At 39.2% G+C, this 21,663-nt stretch overlaps 1 protein-coding gene and 1 long non-coding RNA gene across 2 annotated transcripts in view; both read right to left on the minus strand.

Annotated features, from left to right (window-relative positions):
* The window catches only part of PDE3A (phosphodiesterase 3A), a 300,529-nt gene extending 287,106 nt beyond the window's left edge, over positions 1-13,423 (minus strand). The window contains exon 1 of the mRNA XM_007198637.2: positions 11,680-13,423. Coding sequence (XP_007198699.2) covers positions 11,680-12,645 — 966 coding nt within the window. The 5' untranslated portion in view covers positions 12,646-13,423. The remainder of the gene's footprint in view (positions 1-11,679) is intronic.
* A 5,035-nt stretch (positions 13,424-18,458) lies between these two features.
* Positions 18,459-21,663, minus strand: part of LOC130709271 (uncharacterized) — a 150,625-nt gene continuing 147,420 nt past the window's right edge. The window contains exon 3 of the long non-coding RNA XR_009009792.1: positions 18,459-18,608. This is a non-coding gene — a long non-coding RNA (uncharacterized LOC130709271). The remainder of the gene's footprint in view (positions 18,609-21,663) is intronic.

Below are 21,663 nucleotides of genomic sequence, written 5' to 3' on the forward strand. Positions count from 1 at the left end.
CACAAGCAAAATACTAGCATTCATTTCTTTCACTTATTTATTGTGGGCAGTTTCCATTTCTGAATGCCACTTTATTTTTTAGATAATTTACTTAATCAATGTTCAGTTATATCTGGATCCAACATTCCCAACCGAATTCTCACACTTTTCATTGAGGACTAGTTAATGGCTTACAGAAGTTCCACTGAAAAGATTTAAAAGCTCTCGTTGTCATTCTCTGAAGGGGTGAAGAAGAGCTAATCCCATTATTATTCAAGTAAAAAGGAATGAGAAGTGGACAAAATGAGGCTACTGCCTTAATAACTGTGCTATAATTTAGGTCCTGTTTATCTAGCAAAAACAATTTCAATGTAGCCAAAACAAGTCATTAAGAGGAAAAACAGACACTCTTCAAATGGTAAAAGACATACAGTTAGCTTCCTGTCTCAAAATGAAAATAGAGTGGAAGGTTTTGCTCCTAAATTTTTTATTTTATTTTACATTTGACAAAAATATCAAATAAATTTAGTAATGGCTCCTTTACCAAAAGAATATACCTTGCTTATTTCAAAAGGTGAATTAATTTATAACTAAATTCTCAGTTTGTAATTTATGTTTTCAAAGAGAAACAACATTCAGATTTTTAAAAAATAATATATTCAAAGATATCTCAAACTCTCAAAGTATTCAGTAATGGCAGCCTTTCTAAAAGATCTATCTATGAGATCATTTGACATCCACAAACTAAAAGAAACTTATTTCCAGAAAACAAAGTTGGAAATAACTTTTATTTCTAAACTGTACTCCTAGTTTATTTAAAGGCATGATAATCTAACTAACATACTCAGAAAAGAGATGTCTGATTTCAGTGAGAGGAGATGACAATATCTCTATTAAGAACTATAACTACAGCAACAAAATATTCTTATTTGACTTAAAACTTTCTATTTTAACAAGTCAAGTTCTATTAAAAACTATATGGACCCCCCAAAAAAAAAAAATGACTGGATAAACTAAAACCTGTCACTTCAATAAAACCTTGTGAACTGTTGACTTTTAAATTCCTCTGGACTCTGAAATTATGCTACCAAACTTCTAGATTATTCAGCACAATTGGACTAGTGCTACAGTTGGATGACATGTGAAATAAGCTAATTTCACAAAGTCATCTCTGGAAGCAACAGGCTCAAATTATATTTTGTAACAGCAAATTAAAAGATTAAAAAAAGATAGTATTTACTTTACATTAGACTTTTCAGAAAATGCAGCAATTCAATAAGAACCTCTAATAAGGACACAGACTGACTGTAAAAAGATGTAGCTGAACACCTGCCAACATTTTGTAGAAAGTGACAGATGGGAACAAATAACGTCAAAGTTGATTCTTTCTCAATTAATGTATTAGTTGCACATGAAAAAGACTTGAATTTTTATTTTTCTGAAAAATGTGCCCTAATTTCAGAGACCTTTCTGAAGTTCACACCCCAGTGATCTTGGTGGTGGCTTTGGTTATTTTCAGTTGGAAGTGAGCTAAAAATAAATATCTAGGACTCATGCTGAACGTGGGATTTCCTACCATGAAAGGCACAGGCAAATTCAGCCCCTTATCTGACACATGGCAGAGAATATTTTTAAAGTAATAAAAGTACAAACATTAAAAATGTAAGTTCACAGACTAATGAATAGGCTATTTCTTTTCTTCTCTCTATAGAAGTTTACTTCAATGGGTTTAATCACTAGCTCAATCTCAGGAGATTAGGGGGATAAATATTTCAGATTAAAATCATTTCTTTCTTTTCTATCCATTTATTCCGCCAGTTAGCGCCTACCACAAGCAAGGCACTGGGCTGAAATTTTCTAAAGCAAATACTTATGGCTGACACAAGGAGGCCAAAAAGGTCGATTCCTTTTATAATGAGAACCGTTGTGATGTGAATCTGACTTCTTCAGTTCTTGAGCCTAGAAAGCAAATGTTCAAGGAAGCCTAGGCAACTCAGGGTGCCTCTCCCAACTTCCTGGGAGACTGTTGCTGAGTCGGGACCCCCAAATACTAACTCCCAAACAAGGGGATGTTTCATATCACAAGGACAAGCACTGCCTCCTGAAGACCATTTCCTAAGTGGACCTGTTAATTCCATCCTCTAAAATACTTGGTTTAAAAATAAGAACGATTTCCTTTCTTTATGCTCAAGCTAGTTTAACAATGTCCAAAGGAGGCTGACTTCACAGGACTCACCACAAAATAAAACATTCCCCCCCCCCAAATAATACTGCTATGACTTCCAACTTCCATTAGGTTTATTTGAGTGGATTATACCTGAAGAGGAGGAAACACCTGCCACAGACATAGCATAAATATTCAGTTATTTCAACTTACTTCAGAAGGTGGAAAATTTCTATTAAAATCCAATTAAGGGGCTTCCCTGGTGGCGCAATGGTTAGGAATCCGCCTGCCAATGCAGGGGACACGAGTTCGAGCCCTGGCCCGGGCAGGTCCCGCATGCCGCGGAGCAACTAGGCCCATGCGCCACAACTACCGAAGCCCCCGCGCCGTGCTCCGCAATAGGAGAAGCCACTGCAACGAGAAGCCCGCTCACCACAACGAAGACCCAACACAGCCAAAAATAAAAAAATAAATTAAATAAATTTTTAAAAAATCCTATTAAATCAAAACCACAAGCTTCTTGCATAAAATTATTTCAATATTCTGACAAGGTACTGCAGGGTGTAGGGGATAGGAAGGCATTCCTTAAATTTTTAAACACACTCTGAGAAGAATCTATTATGTTAAAAAAAAACATGAAATAAAATGCATTTCTTGGAAAAAAATATATACATACACACACATACAGTACATTGTCAGAAGAGAAGACTGGCCCCCAAAAAATTACAAGACCAACCTCTACATTAATTTAAAGCAATTTCAAAATTAGCCAGGGCAAATGACTAGTTACATTCAAATACAAACTCTTTCAAGTAACAGTTATGATTACTATGGCATTTTATTCTCCAGCTAGCTACTTCAAGAAGTCTAAATTAATCCAGCTTCACCAGGAGTGAGATTGAGTCCGCATTATTTCATTTTAGACAAATGTGCTTCTTTGTATATCTAGATTCTATTACCTTTGCTCTTTCTAGATTATTTCCTAAGTGATATGTAAAAACCTATGTATCTCACTATTTTTATTCTCTAATGCAAAGATAAATAATAGATCTTGCTTTAAAAGGGAGAAATTTATGAATCAAAAGTCATCATAAAGTCATTTATAAGTTTTGATTTATAAATCAAAAGTCACGATAAACATCACACAGATATAAACCAATATACGCAAAATGAATGCATACTTTAAAAAATAATTCTATATATCTGTGTATATAAAGGAACATGCTATATTTAAAAGTTGTTTTCTGATCACTTCTCGATGCAATATTGGAACTATGACTACAGTTATGAATTCATAGAGCTTGGGGAAAGGAGGTGGAAGGAAGGTGACATTTACAAGTTCTTCCTTTCCATCTGTACATTTTTTTGAGTTTACCCGGCAGTTTGAAATCACACAGAGCTTCAAAAGCCACCTAATCTCAATTCCTAGTTTAGAAATTCCACACTATCAAAATCTCCATCCTCTCTATACACAAAATGGAAGCATTTTCCTTTTGTATATCCATGAGAGTGGTGTTTACATAAGCAATAGTGAAGAATCATCAGCCCTTTACAGACACTGTTAGAATTTTCATCCATTAAAGCTACTAGCCGGTTTGCGGCTTTAGTTTCCTAAGTTACCAAGATAACGACCTGCCTTACAAACATAAGCACTTTCATTTCTAAAGAGACATTAGATAACCCAATCACAGACTAATCACCATGAACACGGCTGATCACGTGTTCACACTGTATCTATAAGCCATCCCTGTTAACTAACCACACTTCCAAAGGCAAATTCATAATTAGCTGGAAATCCTGATTCTGTGTTACAAATCAAGGTAACAAAAAGCTTCCTTATTTAGGGGCTCTGTTAAACTCCCGCTCCAATTAAAATCAACATATTTTAAAATATGTGCAATAATGAGAAATGAAGAAAAGAGGGAAAACAGACTGACATGCCAACTATTAGAGTGGTAAGTGGTACAAAAATGAGCTATCAAGACTACATACAAATGTGAACAGTTGTATATTAAGTGATATCATTAAATCTACATGGATTTTCCATTATAACGGAAGAGGTGACATTAGTATTCAAGTACTTCACCTCTTTAAAGATGTCCCAAAAGGTAGCCATTAGCCACATGCGTCTACCAAGTACTTGAAATGTGGCTGCACAAGACTGAGATGTGCTGTAAGTGGAAAACACACACCACATATTTAGACTTTAGCACAAAAAGCAGAAAGCAAAATACCTAGCTTTTTTATGTGGATTTTCTGTTGACAGGGTATAATGGATTAAATTAAACAGTATTATCATGGATTTCACCTGTTTGGTTTTTTGTTTTTTTTTTTTTTTTACTTTTTTATAAGGCTACTAGAAAATAGAAAATTCAGTACTTTGTTATATTTCTATTGGACAGCGCTTATCTATCATGTTTACAGGACTGTTTTCATCAAAGCCACTGGGTGACACTGTTTCTCCACTAAATTGATGCAACCAAAGCAATTTCCTGGCAGAGGAAAAAGTCTTGCACATACACGTACACACACACCAACGGACATCGTGTGCTCCTTATAACTATTCATATTCTTAGGATGAAAAAACATGAATACATGTAAGTAACTTCATCGCTATCTTGGCAGGACTGGCAGTACTTAAAATCTGTAATAATCATTCAGATTCCTCAATAATAAATGACAGCTCTAATCAAATCAAACAGACAGAAGCTGTTTCGTTTGTGACTTTTCCCAAATAGCTTTCCATCTTCTAAATGGTAATGTTCTTCATGACTTCCTCTAATATTACATCCTATTTACTTACATTTTAACAGATTCCTACAGAAACCATGCAAAATAATTTAGGTGAACAAAAACTACCAGCTGTTTTTGCTAACAAAGAAATGCTTTACCCATGTGCAGATGACTTTTCAAACCAAAGTCTGAAATCCTGAACATTTTTAAATCAATTTATTGAAAAACTAAAATGAAAACCAAAATCAATATTTACACCACCATCACACACTCTTCTTTGATGAGATAAAGAGTCTACGAAGTAGGACTTTGCAATGCAATTGGCATTCATTTCTGGGACAAAGTCCTGAATAATACATTCTAAAGGCTGCCTGGTAGGTGACCAGAAAATTCATTGTAAGGGCTCCAAAGAGTTTTGTGATATGTGTCCTCTCAATGGGTTTTACTCAATCTTCTAATTCTGAATGAGAATTTAGAGTTGAAAATTACAAATGAAACGTAGGCTTAAAATGATCTGCCTTACTCCTTTCCTACTCTGCTCCCCCAGCGGCAGATTCAAGTCCGAGAGAGAATTGGATAAAAGCCAACATTTTGCTGCAGGCTGATACATACTTTTAACAGACTCTCCCTCAGTTTCCTTTTCTCTAAAATCAGACTAATTCTAGTCTCCTAACTACAGCCTGCACAGAATTAAGCATTTTAAGATCGCATTACAAGTTCCTTACAGCCATAGACTACCTCAGGATAGGAGAACCATCGTTGTGGTACCTTGAGGTATAACATGTCCTAAATCCTATAATAGTTTTACTTGTATTTCAGAAGTCCTATTAGTGTATACTAAATAATTTCCACTTCAAAGAAACAATTTTCCCTTGTCTTCAAAACCTAAACCTGCTCAAAATCTAAATAAAACATTTATATTTAACCATTATGTATTGAGGACCTTCTGAAAATCTGTGAAAATATCAACTTTTTTCCCCAGAAAAATGAACAGATGAAGTTTTACATAAAATTTCAGAGAAGCGATGAACAGTTCTGGATCTCGATTTAAAACCTGCTCTAAGCTATTGTATGCATTCCTTCAACAATTATCTAAGAGGTCATTTAGATATTTTACTGTGATTTCCCCTTTTCTTACGTTGATGTCTCATTACCCTAACTAGGTTCTAAGCTCTGCAGAGCTAAGGTGCTACATCATACCTGTGTGCAATCTGTATGCTTTCTAGCACAAGGCTTAACACATAGACAAAAATATGTTGATATGACTTTTCGTAGGTTCACTGACCAAAAACTTTTATGAATAACATTAGCTAAGGATAGCATCTTTTAAAATAGTGTACATTTTGGGTGAACATGTACAACTAATATTTTCAGCAACTGCTATCTGACAGATCTTTCTCTGAACTATAACTTCTGCACATCTTTAAGATTTTTCCCCCCAGAGATCAAACCTGTGTATCTTACGCTGACAACAGTGCAAACGTACATTCTCAAGTGCAAAGTTAAGACCATCCCCCAGGAAAGCCTTACGGAAAACAAAAACAAACAAAAAATACTCCTTTAAAAAATACTACCAATAGTAAAAGTATATACTGATAGGTAATTCCTACAAGGATTTAAATTTCTATGTAAAGGAACTAACGGTCATTTGAATATTAACAGAGCACAGATTTAGGTGCAAGAATATGGAGGTGTCTGACTCTTCTGGCTCATTCTGAATTATTTGATAGAGCTTCGCTGAAAACGTGAATGTAGAAAATAAACGCAAATTGAGTTTTCAATCTAATATATTTGAGGCTTTTTTTTTCAAGACACAATTATAAATATCACACTCAGAAGAGAAAAAGGAGGCGGAGACTCCATGGAATAGGAGACACATGGCCAATGAAAACAATTCACCAGAAACACGTAGGATTATGTCTAATTTCGCAAAGCTCAAGAAACTTGCCCTATGCAAAACAGGTTTTCTGAAAAATCCAACTCCCACCCCTAAACCCCAAATAAACTCATTCTTTTGCTAGATTAAATATGCCAAGTTTTCAAGGAAGTCTACATAGACTCTACTGGGCTGTTACTGGCACAAACCATATTAATTGAAAATCTTAAAATGTAATATATAGGCATGTTTCTAATTTTGAGGCTCATAAACATCCTACTTCAACATAATAAATGAGAATTTATTGAAAAGGGAAGTGAAATTAAATTTGGTGAGGCCTTTATTCACGTAGAGTCCTAAAGAGATCCTTCTCAGAGCTGTATTTCCTAACAGACTACAACAAATTCACACAAATGTCACTACAGATATAATGAATGTTTTTTCATGCCAGTGTCACTCACCCTTGCCTGCCTGCGCCCCTCCCCTCCAGGCTTTTCAAAATGTATTTCATACACAGAGTCACTGTTCTGGTTGTTTATTTAATTAACATGACAGCCCAGCATACACAGCATTTCTTTCAGTTCTACAGTTTTAACTTTTTTACACTTTAGGCTCAATACAGAAAGAGTAAAATTACTGTTTGCCTCCTTCCAACCTCTGTAAATTTATATAGATTCACTGACTCTTTCTGTCAAAACAGTTTTTCAGTATGCTTTAAATGTCTATATTCACAAAGTAAAATCACAATTTTGTCCCTACACACCAAAAAATTCTTTTCCCTCACCTTTCCCAAGGGATGAGAAAATCTTGTTTTTTCCTTTTTAGGGTTTTCAAAAGTTGGCATTAATTAATTTTAATTCTGTCAGCAGGTCATAAATAATCAATATTGTTCTTTGTATAACCATGAGCAGAGTTATACTACTGAAATGTGACAGAAGCTACAATTGAATTAAAAACCCATGGTTGTTTCAGAAACTTATTCAATTTGAGAAGTGTTATATTATCCTGAAATGTATTTAGGAGTTTAAAGGACAATACATTCTGTATTTTCAGAAGCAATCTATACTGTAAATGCAAGTAAGTTATACTTTTTACCAATCATGTAAGAAGGCCTACCATATGCCTACCATTGAAAACTACACCTACTACTATATTCCACTATTTTTGTTTTGTTGTTGGCTTTTTTGCTTGAAAATACCTTTCTTACATCACTGATGAAAAACGTGATTCTACTTTTGATAACCAACCACTAGACTCTTGCAAAAACTACTACATTCCTACAAAAATCTGCTAAAGATGTTTTTTGCTAAAGATGTTTAATTGAGAGCTGTAAGGACTTATGTCTGGGAAACTATTTTGATGTTTAATTACACAATGTGAAGTATATAGCTGTACATTTCTGACTGATACTGTACCCATCACAAAGAATTTTGCCATGAAGTGGTAAAACTGCATTAACAGTGAGAGGTGTACGGCTTGTGTTTATTTTATGTGAAACCATAGGCAAAGATATTAAATTCTTCTTAATATGTAACTATAATAAAATGGCATTGGTTTGGAATCTTTCTTAAATCAATGTGCATGGTGGTCCCAGTAATTAGAGGGGAATGTCTGGCCAATTGCCTTCTCTGATGTATGAGGAGAATAGAGAGACATCCCTTCAAATACAATTTCCAAGTGTTAAAAATTGCTAAATTAAAATTTTATGTTTAAAACTAACATATTTATTAATCATGCATAATATCTAATAATCCAAGAAATTCTAAGGACCTTAGAGTTCAGAGGGCACGGTGATACCTGCTCAGGGACGTGAACATCTGCTCAGGAAAGATACATACACCTTAATGGAACCATCTGCCTTATTAACCAAAAAAGTACAGTTTGACTCACTGATCTACAAAATCTTGAGGATACTGGGCTGGTAGGATTGAACTAAAAGCCATGCAAATGTTACCAACTTAGTTCTTTCCTGAAGTAGATACCTTCACTTGCATCTCACAGATACACCCCACGTCCCATTAATTCTGGGACTGAAGACTAGATCTATGTCTCCTTTCTTTGGTTGAAGCCATCTTTATGATCAATGCTGCAAAACTCAATTCTATATGCAATAGCTGATCTACTGTCTTCAGTATGGTTGGGGAAGGGAGAAAGGGAGTGAGGGAGGGAGGAAGGGAGGGACAGAAATCCATGTCATTTGGTTTGCCTTATGAAAATTTTATCATCTATTCTCCTTGACCTTTTAGAATTGAGTCATTGCAGAGAGAGAGTTCCCAAGAAAGTGGCCACTATCATTCATCTGGAAAAGAAAAGGCTGGAATTCTCTCACCTTTAAACCTCATAATGAGCAAGGTCCAAATAAATTCTCAAGAGGACTCTGCCAGCCTCTCTGTGTTTTATGTACTCACACCTCTACTTAAAATTCACTTGTTGCCTGCGATTGTCTTAAGAGTAGACGTTCTTTCAGAAAAGAACTCCTAATCAGGTAGCATTCAGGCCAGTGTTATATATGTGTTTTATAATTATTTTGATTCTCGACTTCATAAAGCATGCGGATGACAGTGGTACACTTTGCACCCTTAATGAGAAGTTTGTTTCCTTGTGGTAAAACAGATAAGCCATTTACTATATAGCTCCTGAACTTTTCACACAGGCTAACGTATGAGATATTGCCCTGTCTTATAAGATCCTAGTGCGTGTTAGTTCCCACCCACCCCCAACAATTATGCTCAGCAACAACCTAAATGAGTCATATATAAAAACTAGCCTTAAGTAACACGTTCACACTCACCCATGCCCTCATTAAAACTTCCAGTGAATAAATTTCTGCTAAATGTAACCTTGTTTTTCCATCAACCATAAGAGATAGTCTCTCACTTTAGAAGAGTCTTCATAAACACAGCCTTTAAAAAAATAGCAGCCAAGAAAACTGACCAAAATAGATTACAAATATACATTTTCAACAGAAGTCATCAGCAAAACACGTAAAAATGCAAAGCTCAGTTAATTCCTTATAAGTTTGCAGATTATTCAAATCCTGCATTTATCAATTCAAACCAGAGAAAACCAATAAAAATCTACAGGCTAATTAACACCGCTGGTTAATTCCCCTAAACAACTTCTTATCTTAAATCCACCCTTAACTCCTTACCTTCTAAATGTTAATATGAAATTTCAGAAATTTTAATTTCAGAGGCTAAACGACATTAATTTGGAGTCAAGTTATTTATGCTTAAATCACAGATTTGACTTAGAAATTTAGGTTAAATTTTGCAATGATCAGATCACATTTCCTTATAAGTTAAAGAAAAGTGTGTTCACAAAATATTTAAACTAGCAGTGTTTTCATTTAAAAGACATTCTCTAGGTGACTTTAAAAAGAAATTAAAATGTTTTTCGCCCTCATTGGTTTACCCTTAAGTAGACAGCTTACTTTATTCTGGTGATTTCCAGATTTCTACCAAAACTGAGTATCAGTCAGTGGCCTGTTTTTAACTTCACTCTTAGAGTAAGCTAAACCCAAGAAATATTTGCTTTATCTAAACGAAAAGCTAAATAAGTACATTTGTTTTAAAATAAACACAGAGACTATGATGCTGTCATCCATTCTGCTAAATAATGTCAAACAACCACATTCTGTGGATTCAACTCCATTTCAGAAACAAACTGGCCACCACACCATATGGTGACTGCTATTTCTTAGAAATACCCAAATGATTATCCACAGAATAACCTAAAAAGAAAAAGCTTAGTATGTCTTAGGATACTCTCTCACTCCCTGAAGTTGTCCTAATAGTACCACAGGTAGGCATAAATTTAAATGGGAAAAGTGTAAATTTCCACTTGCTGTACATAAGCAGCTCTCTACCACCCCTACCCCCAAGTGTCAAATCAGCTTGGAGTAGAGAGGCAAATGCTGAGGTACTCCTTCTCAGATACAATCTGCTTTTAAAATTGGGATTTGTTCTTTTATGCCCTTTATAGCAACTACACTCCATGGTCTCAAAACACTTCATGATAATAAGGAAATTGGTCCCCATAATTCACTGAACTTTTATTTGGGATAACTTCACTCATAATTCTAGATTCCTCCTCCTCCTCCCTGAAAGATTGATATTACCAGCAATTTAGAAATACTCTCCTGAATTAATGTTTCCTGTATAAATCCATTTGAATTTCTAAATATTCACTTAAGTATGTAGATACTCAAGAGATATGTTTTCTTAAGCTGATACTAACAGCGCAGTCCATGATTCTGGCAAATTCTTAAGTTCAGACATATTGTTCCCCAAATTGAAGTTTATGATGATAATACAAAACACATGAGCATGTAATAATGTATGTCCCCAAATCACACTTAAAAACAAACTGGGCACCACCAAACGCAGTCTCTTCAAGTAAAACGTACTGCAAGACCAGAAAGAGTATCAGCACCTCACCTTCAAGCATGCCTTGCTTTAACTGTAAAATATTTTTACTGACGTCCATAAAAGTTTACCTGTCCCTTTAGAAGAAAAAAATTTTATAAAAAGAAACAGAAAGAAATCTAGTAAAATCCTCGTTTTAAAAATCACCCATCGCTTAAAAAAAAAATTAAACTTAATTCGAACATTTCTGCTAAAGGAGGAACGCCTGAGGGCAAGCCATACGCAGGTGTAGCAGATCTAAAAAGTTGGCCCAGCTGTGGAAGACCCCGCAAAGCTCATCTAGTTTTATCACTTATTCGGGTTCCTGTTGTTCAGGTTATAAAATACTGTGTGAGAGGGGGAGAAAAACCCGCTAGTTTCCAACTAAGTCTGAAGTTAGAGCAGTTTTCTGGGCTATCTTTCTTTCTGTTCCCAGCGCTCGAATTCCCTCCACTTTGTGGCGGATCCCAAGGGTTTCAAGTTTTCCCGAGAGGTGAGTGAGAGGGGCTGCCAGCGCTTACCTGTTCCCTCGGGATGCAGGGCAGGGAGGTCCTCCGATGGGACTTGCTGCTGCAGCCCGACATCTCGGCGGACACCACGGAGCTGGACCGCCTCCTCCTCTTAAACACCGGGATCTCTTCCTTGGTCCCAGCGATCAGCTGGGACCCGAAATGCTCCCTCGGAGCCGCCCCCGTGGACTGTGGCAAGAGTTGCTCCACGTACCTGGCCAGGAGGATCCCCAGCACTCCGGCCAAGTACGCCAGGTAAGGTCTCCAGGCGACCTTGAACCTCTCTAGGGAAATGAGGGCCACGGTCCTGACCGCGCTAGTCAAGGCGATCATGAGGACGCCCAGCCTCAGCCTCAGTACCAGCCATGTCGCGGCGGCCAAGCAGCTGAGCACCACCCCCGCGGCGGGGAGCGAGAGTAAGTGATCCTCCCCGACGCCCAGCCCAATCTGGACGAGCGCTTCCCCCCCGCAGCAGGCGGCCAGCAGCGCGACGGCCAGAGGCAGGCGCACCCCGGCGCGCTGGAGGTACAAGCCCATCCAGAAGAAGGCACACAGGAGACTGAAGAGCAGCGCCGAGGGCTGCAGCCAGGGGCCGAGCGGCGCGCCGCCCCCGGGAGCACCTCCCCGAGGCCCCGGGAAGACGCCCCCTTCTGCTCCCGGGGCCGCTTCCTCCTCCTCCTCCGCCGCCGCCGCCGCCTCCTCACTCCGCTCCAGGTCACAGCCGATCTCCCCGCGGACCAGCCTCACCAGCAACGCCAGCAGAAGGGACAGGGAGCCCGCGCACAGCGCCGAGGAAAGTTTCTGCGAGCGCCGGAGCGGCCGCAGCACCAGGGCGCCCCAGCAGCCGCGGCAGCCCGGGTCCCGGGGCGATGAGGGGCCCGCGCGACGGTGGCAGTCCGGGCCCGCGGCGGGGGCCGGCCTCGCCTCTGCGTGGCCGGGCTTGGCCCCGACTCGGGCGGCCTCGCCCGGCACGGCCATGGTGCGCCCTCTTCGCGGAGTCCCCGAGGTCCCCCCGACGCCCCCACCCCGCCACACACACACACAGACACGCACGCACGCTCGCTTGCTCTCCTCCCAATCCCACCCTCGGAATCCCTCCTTCTTCTCCCAGGCCCGCGAGCACTGAAAGTTTCAGCTTTCGAATAACTCCTGGAGAAGGCTAGATGCTCCAGAGAGAGGAGCCTTCAAGTGAAAAGCTAGCACAGGCTGAAACGATCAGACTTCCTCTTTTTCTCTCTTGGGAAAGCTTTGCAAAATTCTCCGCTCCACCCCCACCCCCCGACTTCTGTCCTCCGGGGTCTCTTCGGACTTCAGGATTTTAAAGATTGCCCGAGGCGTCCTGCGCGCGGGGTCCGCGGCCGCTGCTGGAGCCGGGGGCGCAGGGCGAGCTCGGGGCCATCCCGGGCGCTGCTGTGCGCGGGGCCCGCGGCAGATGGAGGTCCCCCTTCTCTTCCTTCCTGCAGCTCTTTCTCTATCACTCTTTCTTTCTCCTCGGCCGATCCTCCCCGGCCCGGCCCCAGGAAGCGAACCGCCATTCCCTGGGGCAGAAAGCACAGCCTCCCCAGCGTCCGTAGGTCCAGTTCATGGCAAAGGGTGGAGAAAATGGAAAAGGGGCTGAGAAATAACCAAGAAGTTGCTAAGTCCCGTCGGAGAGAGACCCAGTCCGAGAGACGAGCGGCTGCCGCAAGGGAAAGGAGGGAGGGCGAGCGAGCTGGAGAGGAAGGGAGGGTGAGAGGAACGGGAGGGTGAGAAGGGAGAAGGAGATTTGCTCTCTCTTTTTTTTTTTTTTTTTTTTTTTCCTTCTTTTTGGTGCGAGGTTGGTGGTGATTTGCAATGTTGCAGAAGGGAAGCGAGTGGAGACGACTAGTTACAATTGTATAAAAAGCAGGCAGCTGGAGTGATCTGCAATCCCGCTTGCTTTCTTTAAGGCAACTCCCTAGGAAAGCTTTCCCAGCTCAGCTCCCGCCCCTCCCCCGGAGGAGGCGCTGCTCTCAGCTCCGGCGCTCCTTTCCCCGGAGCCGGGCCGCGCAGCCAGCACCTTGGCGGAGGGGTTGCTCAGACCCGTCCACCGCCCAGCTCGTTGCATCCGGGGGGCGCGGGGGTCTGCGGCTGGCCCTCACGCCAAGCTGACCAGGACGTTGGGGAAAAAAGGACTGTGCTTGGATACTTAGCAAGCGATGGGAGTCAACAGACTCCCCACTGTCGTGAAAAATGACAGCCACATCTACTGTCTGAGTGATTCAAAGATGCTTATATCAGGTACAACAGCAAACCAATTTCAGGTGGCATTGTAAGGCCTTGACTGCTCCTGCTGGAAGGTCTGTTTTCAACAGAAAAGCCAAGCTTTTCTGTTGGGCCAAATAATGGAAAATCTCGACAAGTTACCTAGACCGTAATAGCATTATTTAAAAAGAAGGGGGAGGGGAGAGCATTTTTTAAAAATTGTTACTTTAAAAAAAAATGTATGAGAATAATAGTCAACAGTTGTTGTTGATGGTGGATGGTAAACTACACTGAGATTAAGTGACCCTGGCCTCAAAAAGGTGTACAAAGTTAGGAAGCCCGAACAGTCAATCATGAAAGTAATATAAAGAAATCTCAAGAGATGGGTGGTGAGAACAGGTAGGTTAACACTAGAAAAGATCTTAGAAGACCGTCTGGTTGTGAAATACTATGTCTACCATGAATAAAGCTTATGAGAAAAAAATCATGACCCTAGTTATTGAAGTTTACAGGCTACACATTTCATGTACTGTAGGAATGTAGTATTTGTGAAACTGAAGGAAAAAAATTTAAGCTAACTTTTTTGGGCAGATTATGAGAAATAATTCAATATCTGTTCCATGGACTTTTTTAAAGTCCATCAATGTGGGGAGCTAGTTTCTTTCTCCACTTAACACAAGAATAGGTCCACTCTTGTTCATTTTTAATATGGCTACCTTAGATGCCATTTGCCCTCAATAATAATAATAATCCAATTGTGTCTTAATTATCTGGACATTCCAGGTTAAAGTGTGTTTAGAGCCTGGAGTATTTGGATAATTGGCTCAATATGCCACTGTATTTTATGTGTAGAGATGAAGCAATATAAAGAAAAGGCAAAGGAGATACTTGAGATAAAATTAAATCATGGGATAGGGGAGAAGATGGCTTAAGTCTTAAGCTTAGTTTCATGGGAAACAGCCTGCTCTAGTTTGGGACAGGGATTAGTATTAGGGCATAAATGGATATGAGGAGCTATGATGATACAGCTTCTCTCCATCAGATGTCCAGAACCGTGTTTCCACATGCAAAACAAGTTGGGCAGCTAGTCAATGGCAGTGGGTACCATCTGTTTAATAATTAAAGAAACAGGAGCAGCGATGTCTTTGCCAAAGACAAATGAGCCCCCTTGCCTGCACACATACTTTTTTGAGTCTCCTTTTTAGACGTATGATTCATATGCCAGCACCTACCTGAAACATTTCAGAGTGAAAAGCCTTGATTGGAATATCATGCTAATATCCACTGGCATCAAAAATAGCATATTAAAATGAGAAACTTAAAATCTGGGCATGTATCAAGGTTAGAAAGAAAGGAATAGTGAGAATTTTAGAATATTTCCGTTTTCACTGTAGTCTACCCCCCACAGTTATCTCAGTTCTTTAGAAAAAAACAATAAATCACCATAAAAACTGAACATGTAGGAGATGGAATGTAGATATTAGAGCAACATTGTGATGGAAAAAACATAAGAATGGCATTTGTTAATGGCCGCAAAACAAAAACACTAGATCCGTATGTTAAACAATGACATTCTTGAGGTGTTCAATAGTATTAGAGAGGCAATATCCTGATTTCTCCCAATTCTCAACAAACATCGCAACCAGAAAGTTATTTGTCCCACCAAAAGGAAAGAAGGTAGATTCCACCCCTCACCGGCATTACCATCCAGAATCTGGAGGCAGAGAAATGAAAACAACAAAATACTCGTCTTAGGTAGACGCAGAAAGCTGCAGTTCTCTACTACCTGAAAGAAGCGTCTAGCGTTGTGCGCAGCATATTAAATGAAATCAGACCCAACTCGTAAAGCGGACATTGAGCAACCACATAGAAATAGAAACTTCCCATTTTCTGCAGACAGTGACTGATGAGTTCTAATTCAAGAAAGTGACAACACAGCCAAAAGATCAGGAAAATGTGGTACACACAGAAAAAGAGAATAGGGAAAATGGAAAGAAAAATTCAAATTTGACTTGCTAAAGCCCTCCACTTAGCCAAAGCCAGGGATTGTGTTTTATTAGTACTTTGTGAAGACGATCTAGAAATTAACCCCATTGCATATCACTTGCATTTGGCCAAATATAGTTATCATTAAGGGAATTCTGTTAAATTCAAAAGTTTACACCCCACAGTATGGGTTCACTCATTCTCCACTACACACCTGGCCTCCGTGCATGTAATCCAATGGGTATCTAAAATATAATTTATCCAATACACAATTCTTAACTTCCAGCTCCCTCCCTTCCCTTCCACCACCAATCCCCACACACTCAACCTATTTTTCCTTGGTCCTCTCCCACCCCAGGAATAAAACATAACCACCTATCTAGTTGCTCAGCCCCCCAAGGACGGTATTGCCCTCCATTCCTTCCTCTGTTTGCCTTGCTCTAGCTCCAGTCTATTAGCAAGTCCACTTGATTCTTTCTCTAAAATACAACCGGAATCTATCCACTTTTCACCATTCCTCTTATAATGACCAACTCAGGACCCATCATCATCCCTGGCCTGGACAATGGCAATAACTTTCCTGGAGGAGGGTGTTGCCCTCCTACCACTCATTTTCTACACGACAGCCAGAGTGATGGTTTTCAAATGTGAATCCTATGATGTCGCTCCCTCCTTAAAACTGTCCAAAGGCTTCCCATCACACCTGCATGACCTAAAGTCCCCCAACAGCCTGCAAGGATCTTTCCAAGCCACTCTCTGTGACTTCTCGTCCTATTCCAGTTCTACTTTACTATGCAACACTGTCTGTTAGAAAGTTCTTCTACAATGGAAACGTACTCTGCACTTCAAATATGGTAGCCTCTAGCCATGGGTGGCTGTTGAGCCCTTGAAACACGGCTAGTGCCACTGAGGAACTGAGTTTGGGTATTTTATTTTATTTTAATTTAAATTTTAATAGCCTCATGTGGCTAGTGGCTTCTGATGGAAAGTGCCTCCCTCACCCTCAAGCCATCTTTCTGTTCTTTATCATGTCAAATCAGGACCTTAGAATCTACAGATTTTCGCATAGCTGGGTCTTTCTGCTCCATCAGTTCTCACCTCAAATATTACCTGTTTACAGACGCTTTTCCCCAACAGTCTTATCAAAAAGTCTTGGGACTCCATTTGCACGCACACGTTTTTCATTCACTCTCACACAGCCCTGTCTCATTATATTTGTAGCACTTACCCCTACACAAAATGGTCTTGTTCATTTATTTGTTTTCTTGTTCATTGTTAAAGACAATCTCCGTATATTTTTACATATAATTGCTCAAGTGGGCAGATGCCTCAAAATCTGCAATTGAAGAGGTGGTTGCCCAGATTGAACCCACAGGCAAAATCATGCAAGCAGCGCTTTTCACAGAAAGTTGCTTTTTAAAAAATTGCTAGATAAGTTACTCATTTATAAGAGAAATAGGTAATAGTCAATGTTCTGAAAACTTTGTATTGCTTCTCAGATGAAATGTGCATCATCTACAACAGTTTTCTGGCAGGCACAGGGGAAAAGCCATTTAAATATATGCATTTGGTTAGCAAGTCAGCTGAGAAATCCAGAATTAGGAGATGTCTGAATATAAATTACTGCCAAAAAGTCATAGCTCACATCATCATCTATGAGATAGCCTCTAACTATTCCAATTACCACTACTTGAGGGGTTGAATTTAAGTTAAAGAACATTACACATTTTGGTAAGATAGACCTTATTAACACTAACTATTCCACATCTAGTCAGGGAAAAAATGTAGAAAACTTGCATTTGGGGATGCACTGTCTCCCTCCCCCTCTGTGGAATGCTGCCCCTCTTTTTAATTCCCAAAGAATTTAAGTAAGAGCTTTGGATATACAGTTGTGAACTAGTATAAAAACCCTAAAGAGTAAAAGCAAGATGCAAGAACAGGTTGCATCCACAAAGCTGTTATTCACAGAGTCAGATTGTCTATAGCAGTAAACCACCAGGAAGCTTCACTTCGGCTTATGTGTCCTCTGCTTCCCCATCGTCTGAGAGTTGGCCTTCCTGACATCACATTTTGGGTGTTAAAAGTTGGCTCTACCCTATCTAATCAAATCGTTAAGGAAATCAGAGTGCTTTAGGTACAGGGATTCGAAACCTGTTCACTTGGTAGCACATGCAGAAAACAAGAACATTTTGTTATGCAGAAAACGATAACATTTTGTTGTCACGTTGGATTAAAGGGACAAAGCTTTTTGCAGATAAACTCTTCAGGCCTGGAGCCTGAGAGCTTATAATCTCAGGTACACCTCTAACCTTTGGCACTTTAAATGGGAATTTTTGAGACATCTAGTATTTGACTCACTAATAAAATGTGTAATTCAACCGTATTCTTTATGAAGGCTGTTAAAATAAACATAGTGTAAATCCCAAGACCTTAGTAGCTTGCCAACTACAAGTCATAGTTCTTTATCACTTTCCCATAAATTCCCTCAGTTGGTCTGCAACACAAATGCATGATCTTTGTCTAGTTTAAAAATTTGGAAATGATACACACTAAGTCTGATTTATAAAATAGATGTGATCATGATCAGACCTAGAATCCAAATATTTCCTACCATACATTGATGTGATCTCCGTCGCATCAACATCCGTTTCTCTGATTGATAACATCAGTAACATCGGTAACTCTCTCCTCTGGACTTGCAAGTGTTGTTACTCTTTGAAAAGTGAACTATTCTGTAAAAATACAAATATATATTCGGTTAAAGTCTTACAAATAATGATAAATTGTGTGTGTGTGAAATCAGCATACTTTTCACTTAATAGTCTCATATACGTATGTATCAAAAGGCGATGTTCTATTCAAAAGTGAAGACATGCTTTGCTTTACAGAATTCTTTGCACCCTCCGAGTCTCAATCCCAGTGGATTACAAGGTTACTAAGGAAGAAGGAACTCACAGGGTACAGAGCACATGAGTCAAACAAAAGAGTGTGAATGCATTTACTGTATATCTGGGTTTTTTACAGATAGCAAAATATTATGGATATTATGAGTAATAAGAGCTTTAAGATTGCTTATATTATTTTAAAGAGTTTTATTAAAATGGATCATTCCACTTCTCTGCTTTAGCACCGTCAGCAAAATACATTTACTTGAATCTTTCTGTGGTGATTCAAAATCTTGTGATATCTCAGAGCTATCTTTGTAAGTAGTAATTTTCAGTTGTATTTGTGCAGGTAAGTGGTGGAGGAAGGAAAGGACTGAATGTGAACTGCTTTCTGTTCAGTAATAATTACTTTTAAAATAATCCTAATCTCGGGCTTCCCTGGTGGTGCAGTGGTTAAGAATCCGCCTGCCAATGCAGGGAACACGGGTTCGAGCCCTGGTCCAGGAAGATCCCGCATGCCACGGAGCAACTAAGCCCGTGCGCCACAACTACTGAGCCTGCGCTCTGGAGCCCACGAGCCACAACTACTGAGCCCACGTGCCACAGCTACTGGAGCCCGCGTGCCACAGATACTGAAGCCCGCGCGCCTAGAGCCCATGCTCCGCAGACAGGCCACTGCAGTGAGTAGCCCGCGTACCACAGCAAGGGGGGGCCCCGCTCGCCGCAACTAGAGAAAGCCCACGTGCAGCAACTAAGACCCAACACAGCCAAAAATAAATAAATACATAAATAATAATAATAATCCTGATCTCAAAATATAAGCAATATGTTGGCAAAAGCCTGAGAGAAAGATTTACTCTTGTCTTATTCTTTAAGATCATTCACTTTAATTTAAAAACGAAATAAAAATTTTCTTCCACTGGACTCTGAATAGAGCCATACAATAATAGTGTAAAAAAATCAAAGAAATTAAAAATTTTTTTGTTGGGGCAAAGGGTGGGCAGAGAGCATGTAATAGGGGAAGAGGTGGCAGGAATTCTCAGTAACATCATCTTCACGAGTGAATTACAGCCCATATTTACTATAATCTACAAAAATGAGCTTTTCTGTTAAAGGAACACCTCAAATCCTATTTTATGAAGAGGAATGAATTTTACTAAAATGTAAAAGGAATATGTAACAGTATGACAAAAAAAATCTTCTTTGGGGGTTGAGTTAGAAGGCAGAAAATACAGTGCCTGCCAAGTCAATTACTGATAAATGGTCCAAGACTGAGCTCTTTCTGACTTCGTGAGCAAATACCTCAGTTCTACAGCTGCCACTGATGTGCAGACCATTCTAACATTTAGAACTTAAGGATGATTTGTGTTTTCAGTTAGAGAATATTTATAGAGAAAAATCTGAGGGTTGCTTGATAGAAAGGAAAATGTAAGTATAGGTTATTTCTTTTGATATTCCAATACCACTGAATTTTAAAGTTAGTTTTTACTTTACCCTCAGAAGTTATAATAGCACCCAAACTATTACTTTTTGTACATGTGATAGTAGGATGCCAGGACAAAATTTATATACAGCCCAGAAACATCTTTGGTCTATAAAATTAATCCTCTTTGACATGAAATCTACCAGTGTTTTTAAAGGTTAATAAAGCATTTTGAGCTTCCTTATCGTTTCGGAGGAAAGTTATAATCAGCCAAATGTCTAGAATTAGGCAATTGATGGAAGAAGAGATAAAAAGGAAGAATAGAGATAATTTACTAATTGAAAATCTTCACTGAATAATCCATCACCCACTGCACTTTTCCTTTACAACCAACCTAAGGAGAAAGCATATTTAAAAATAGAATGAAACTATAAATTGGAACCAAAACTCATTCATAAAAAGATTAACTTATGTAATTCTGGAAATATCCTAATACAACATCCATATTGTGCTCTGCAGCTTTTAAAGTAATCCAAATTAATCTTCACAATGTATGTGTTGTTTGTGAAGCTTATATTATTATCCCTATTTTACACAAAAGGGAACCGAGACCCAGAGAAGCTGAGATCTGCTCGAGCTAATGAAACATCGATGACAACAGAACTCAAATCTCCTGATTCTTGATTCCAGGACTTGTTATTAATTGCCGTAACGTATTCTCTAATATAATCTGAATCTAAGAAAATTAGAGATCACCATCTGTCTCTCACCTAATCAAAATTCTAACAGCTTGAAAATGTCCAAAGATGGGAAATCTCACTACTTTTTAATTTTTAATTGGAGTATAATTCACATATCATAAAATTTACCTCTTTAAAGTGCACAGTTCAGATGTTTTTAGTGCATTCACAAAGTTGTGCAATCATCAATGCCATCTAATTCCAGAATATTTTCAGAACCCCCAAAAGAAACTCTCTTCCCATTTGTAGCCACTCCTCATTCTCCACTCCCCACCACAATCCCCACACCTGCTAGTCTACTTTCCATCTCTATGGATTTGCCTGTTCTGAACATTTCATATAAATGAAATTATATAATCTATGGCCTTTTGTGTCTGACTTCTTTCAGTTAGCATGTTTTCAAGGTTAATCCATGTTGTAGCAGGTATCAGTACTCTTTTTGATGGCTGAATAATATTCCATTGATGGACATACTGTTGCAAGTGTTCCTTTATATTCTAGATACCAGTCCCTTAAACCCCCAGAATTTAAAAAAATAGATTGCAACAAGAGGCAGCTCTCTCATTCTGTGTAATGATTCTTTCATTGTGTCCTTTAGTCAAAAACAAGGGGCCTCTAGGTAAAACAGCATTCCCAGTAAGGGGTGTTTAGTATATTTTGTGGAATGTTACTCAGCAATGAAAACACAAATTATTGATACACACAATAACTTGGATAAATCCCCAGGGAATTCTGCTGA

The sequence above is a fragment of the Balaenoptera acutorostrata genome, chromosome 11 (genome assembly GCF_949987535.1).
Source record: "Balaenoptera acutorostrata chromosome 11, mBalAcu1.1, whole genome shotgun sequence".
NCBI classification, from domain to species: Eukaryota; Metazoa; Chordata; class Mammalia; order Artiodactyla; family Balaenopteridae; genus Balaenoptera; species Balaenoptera acutorostrata.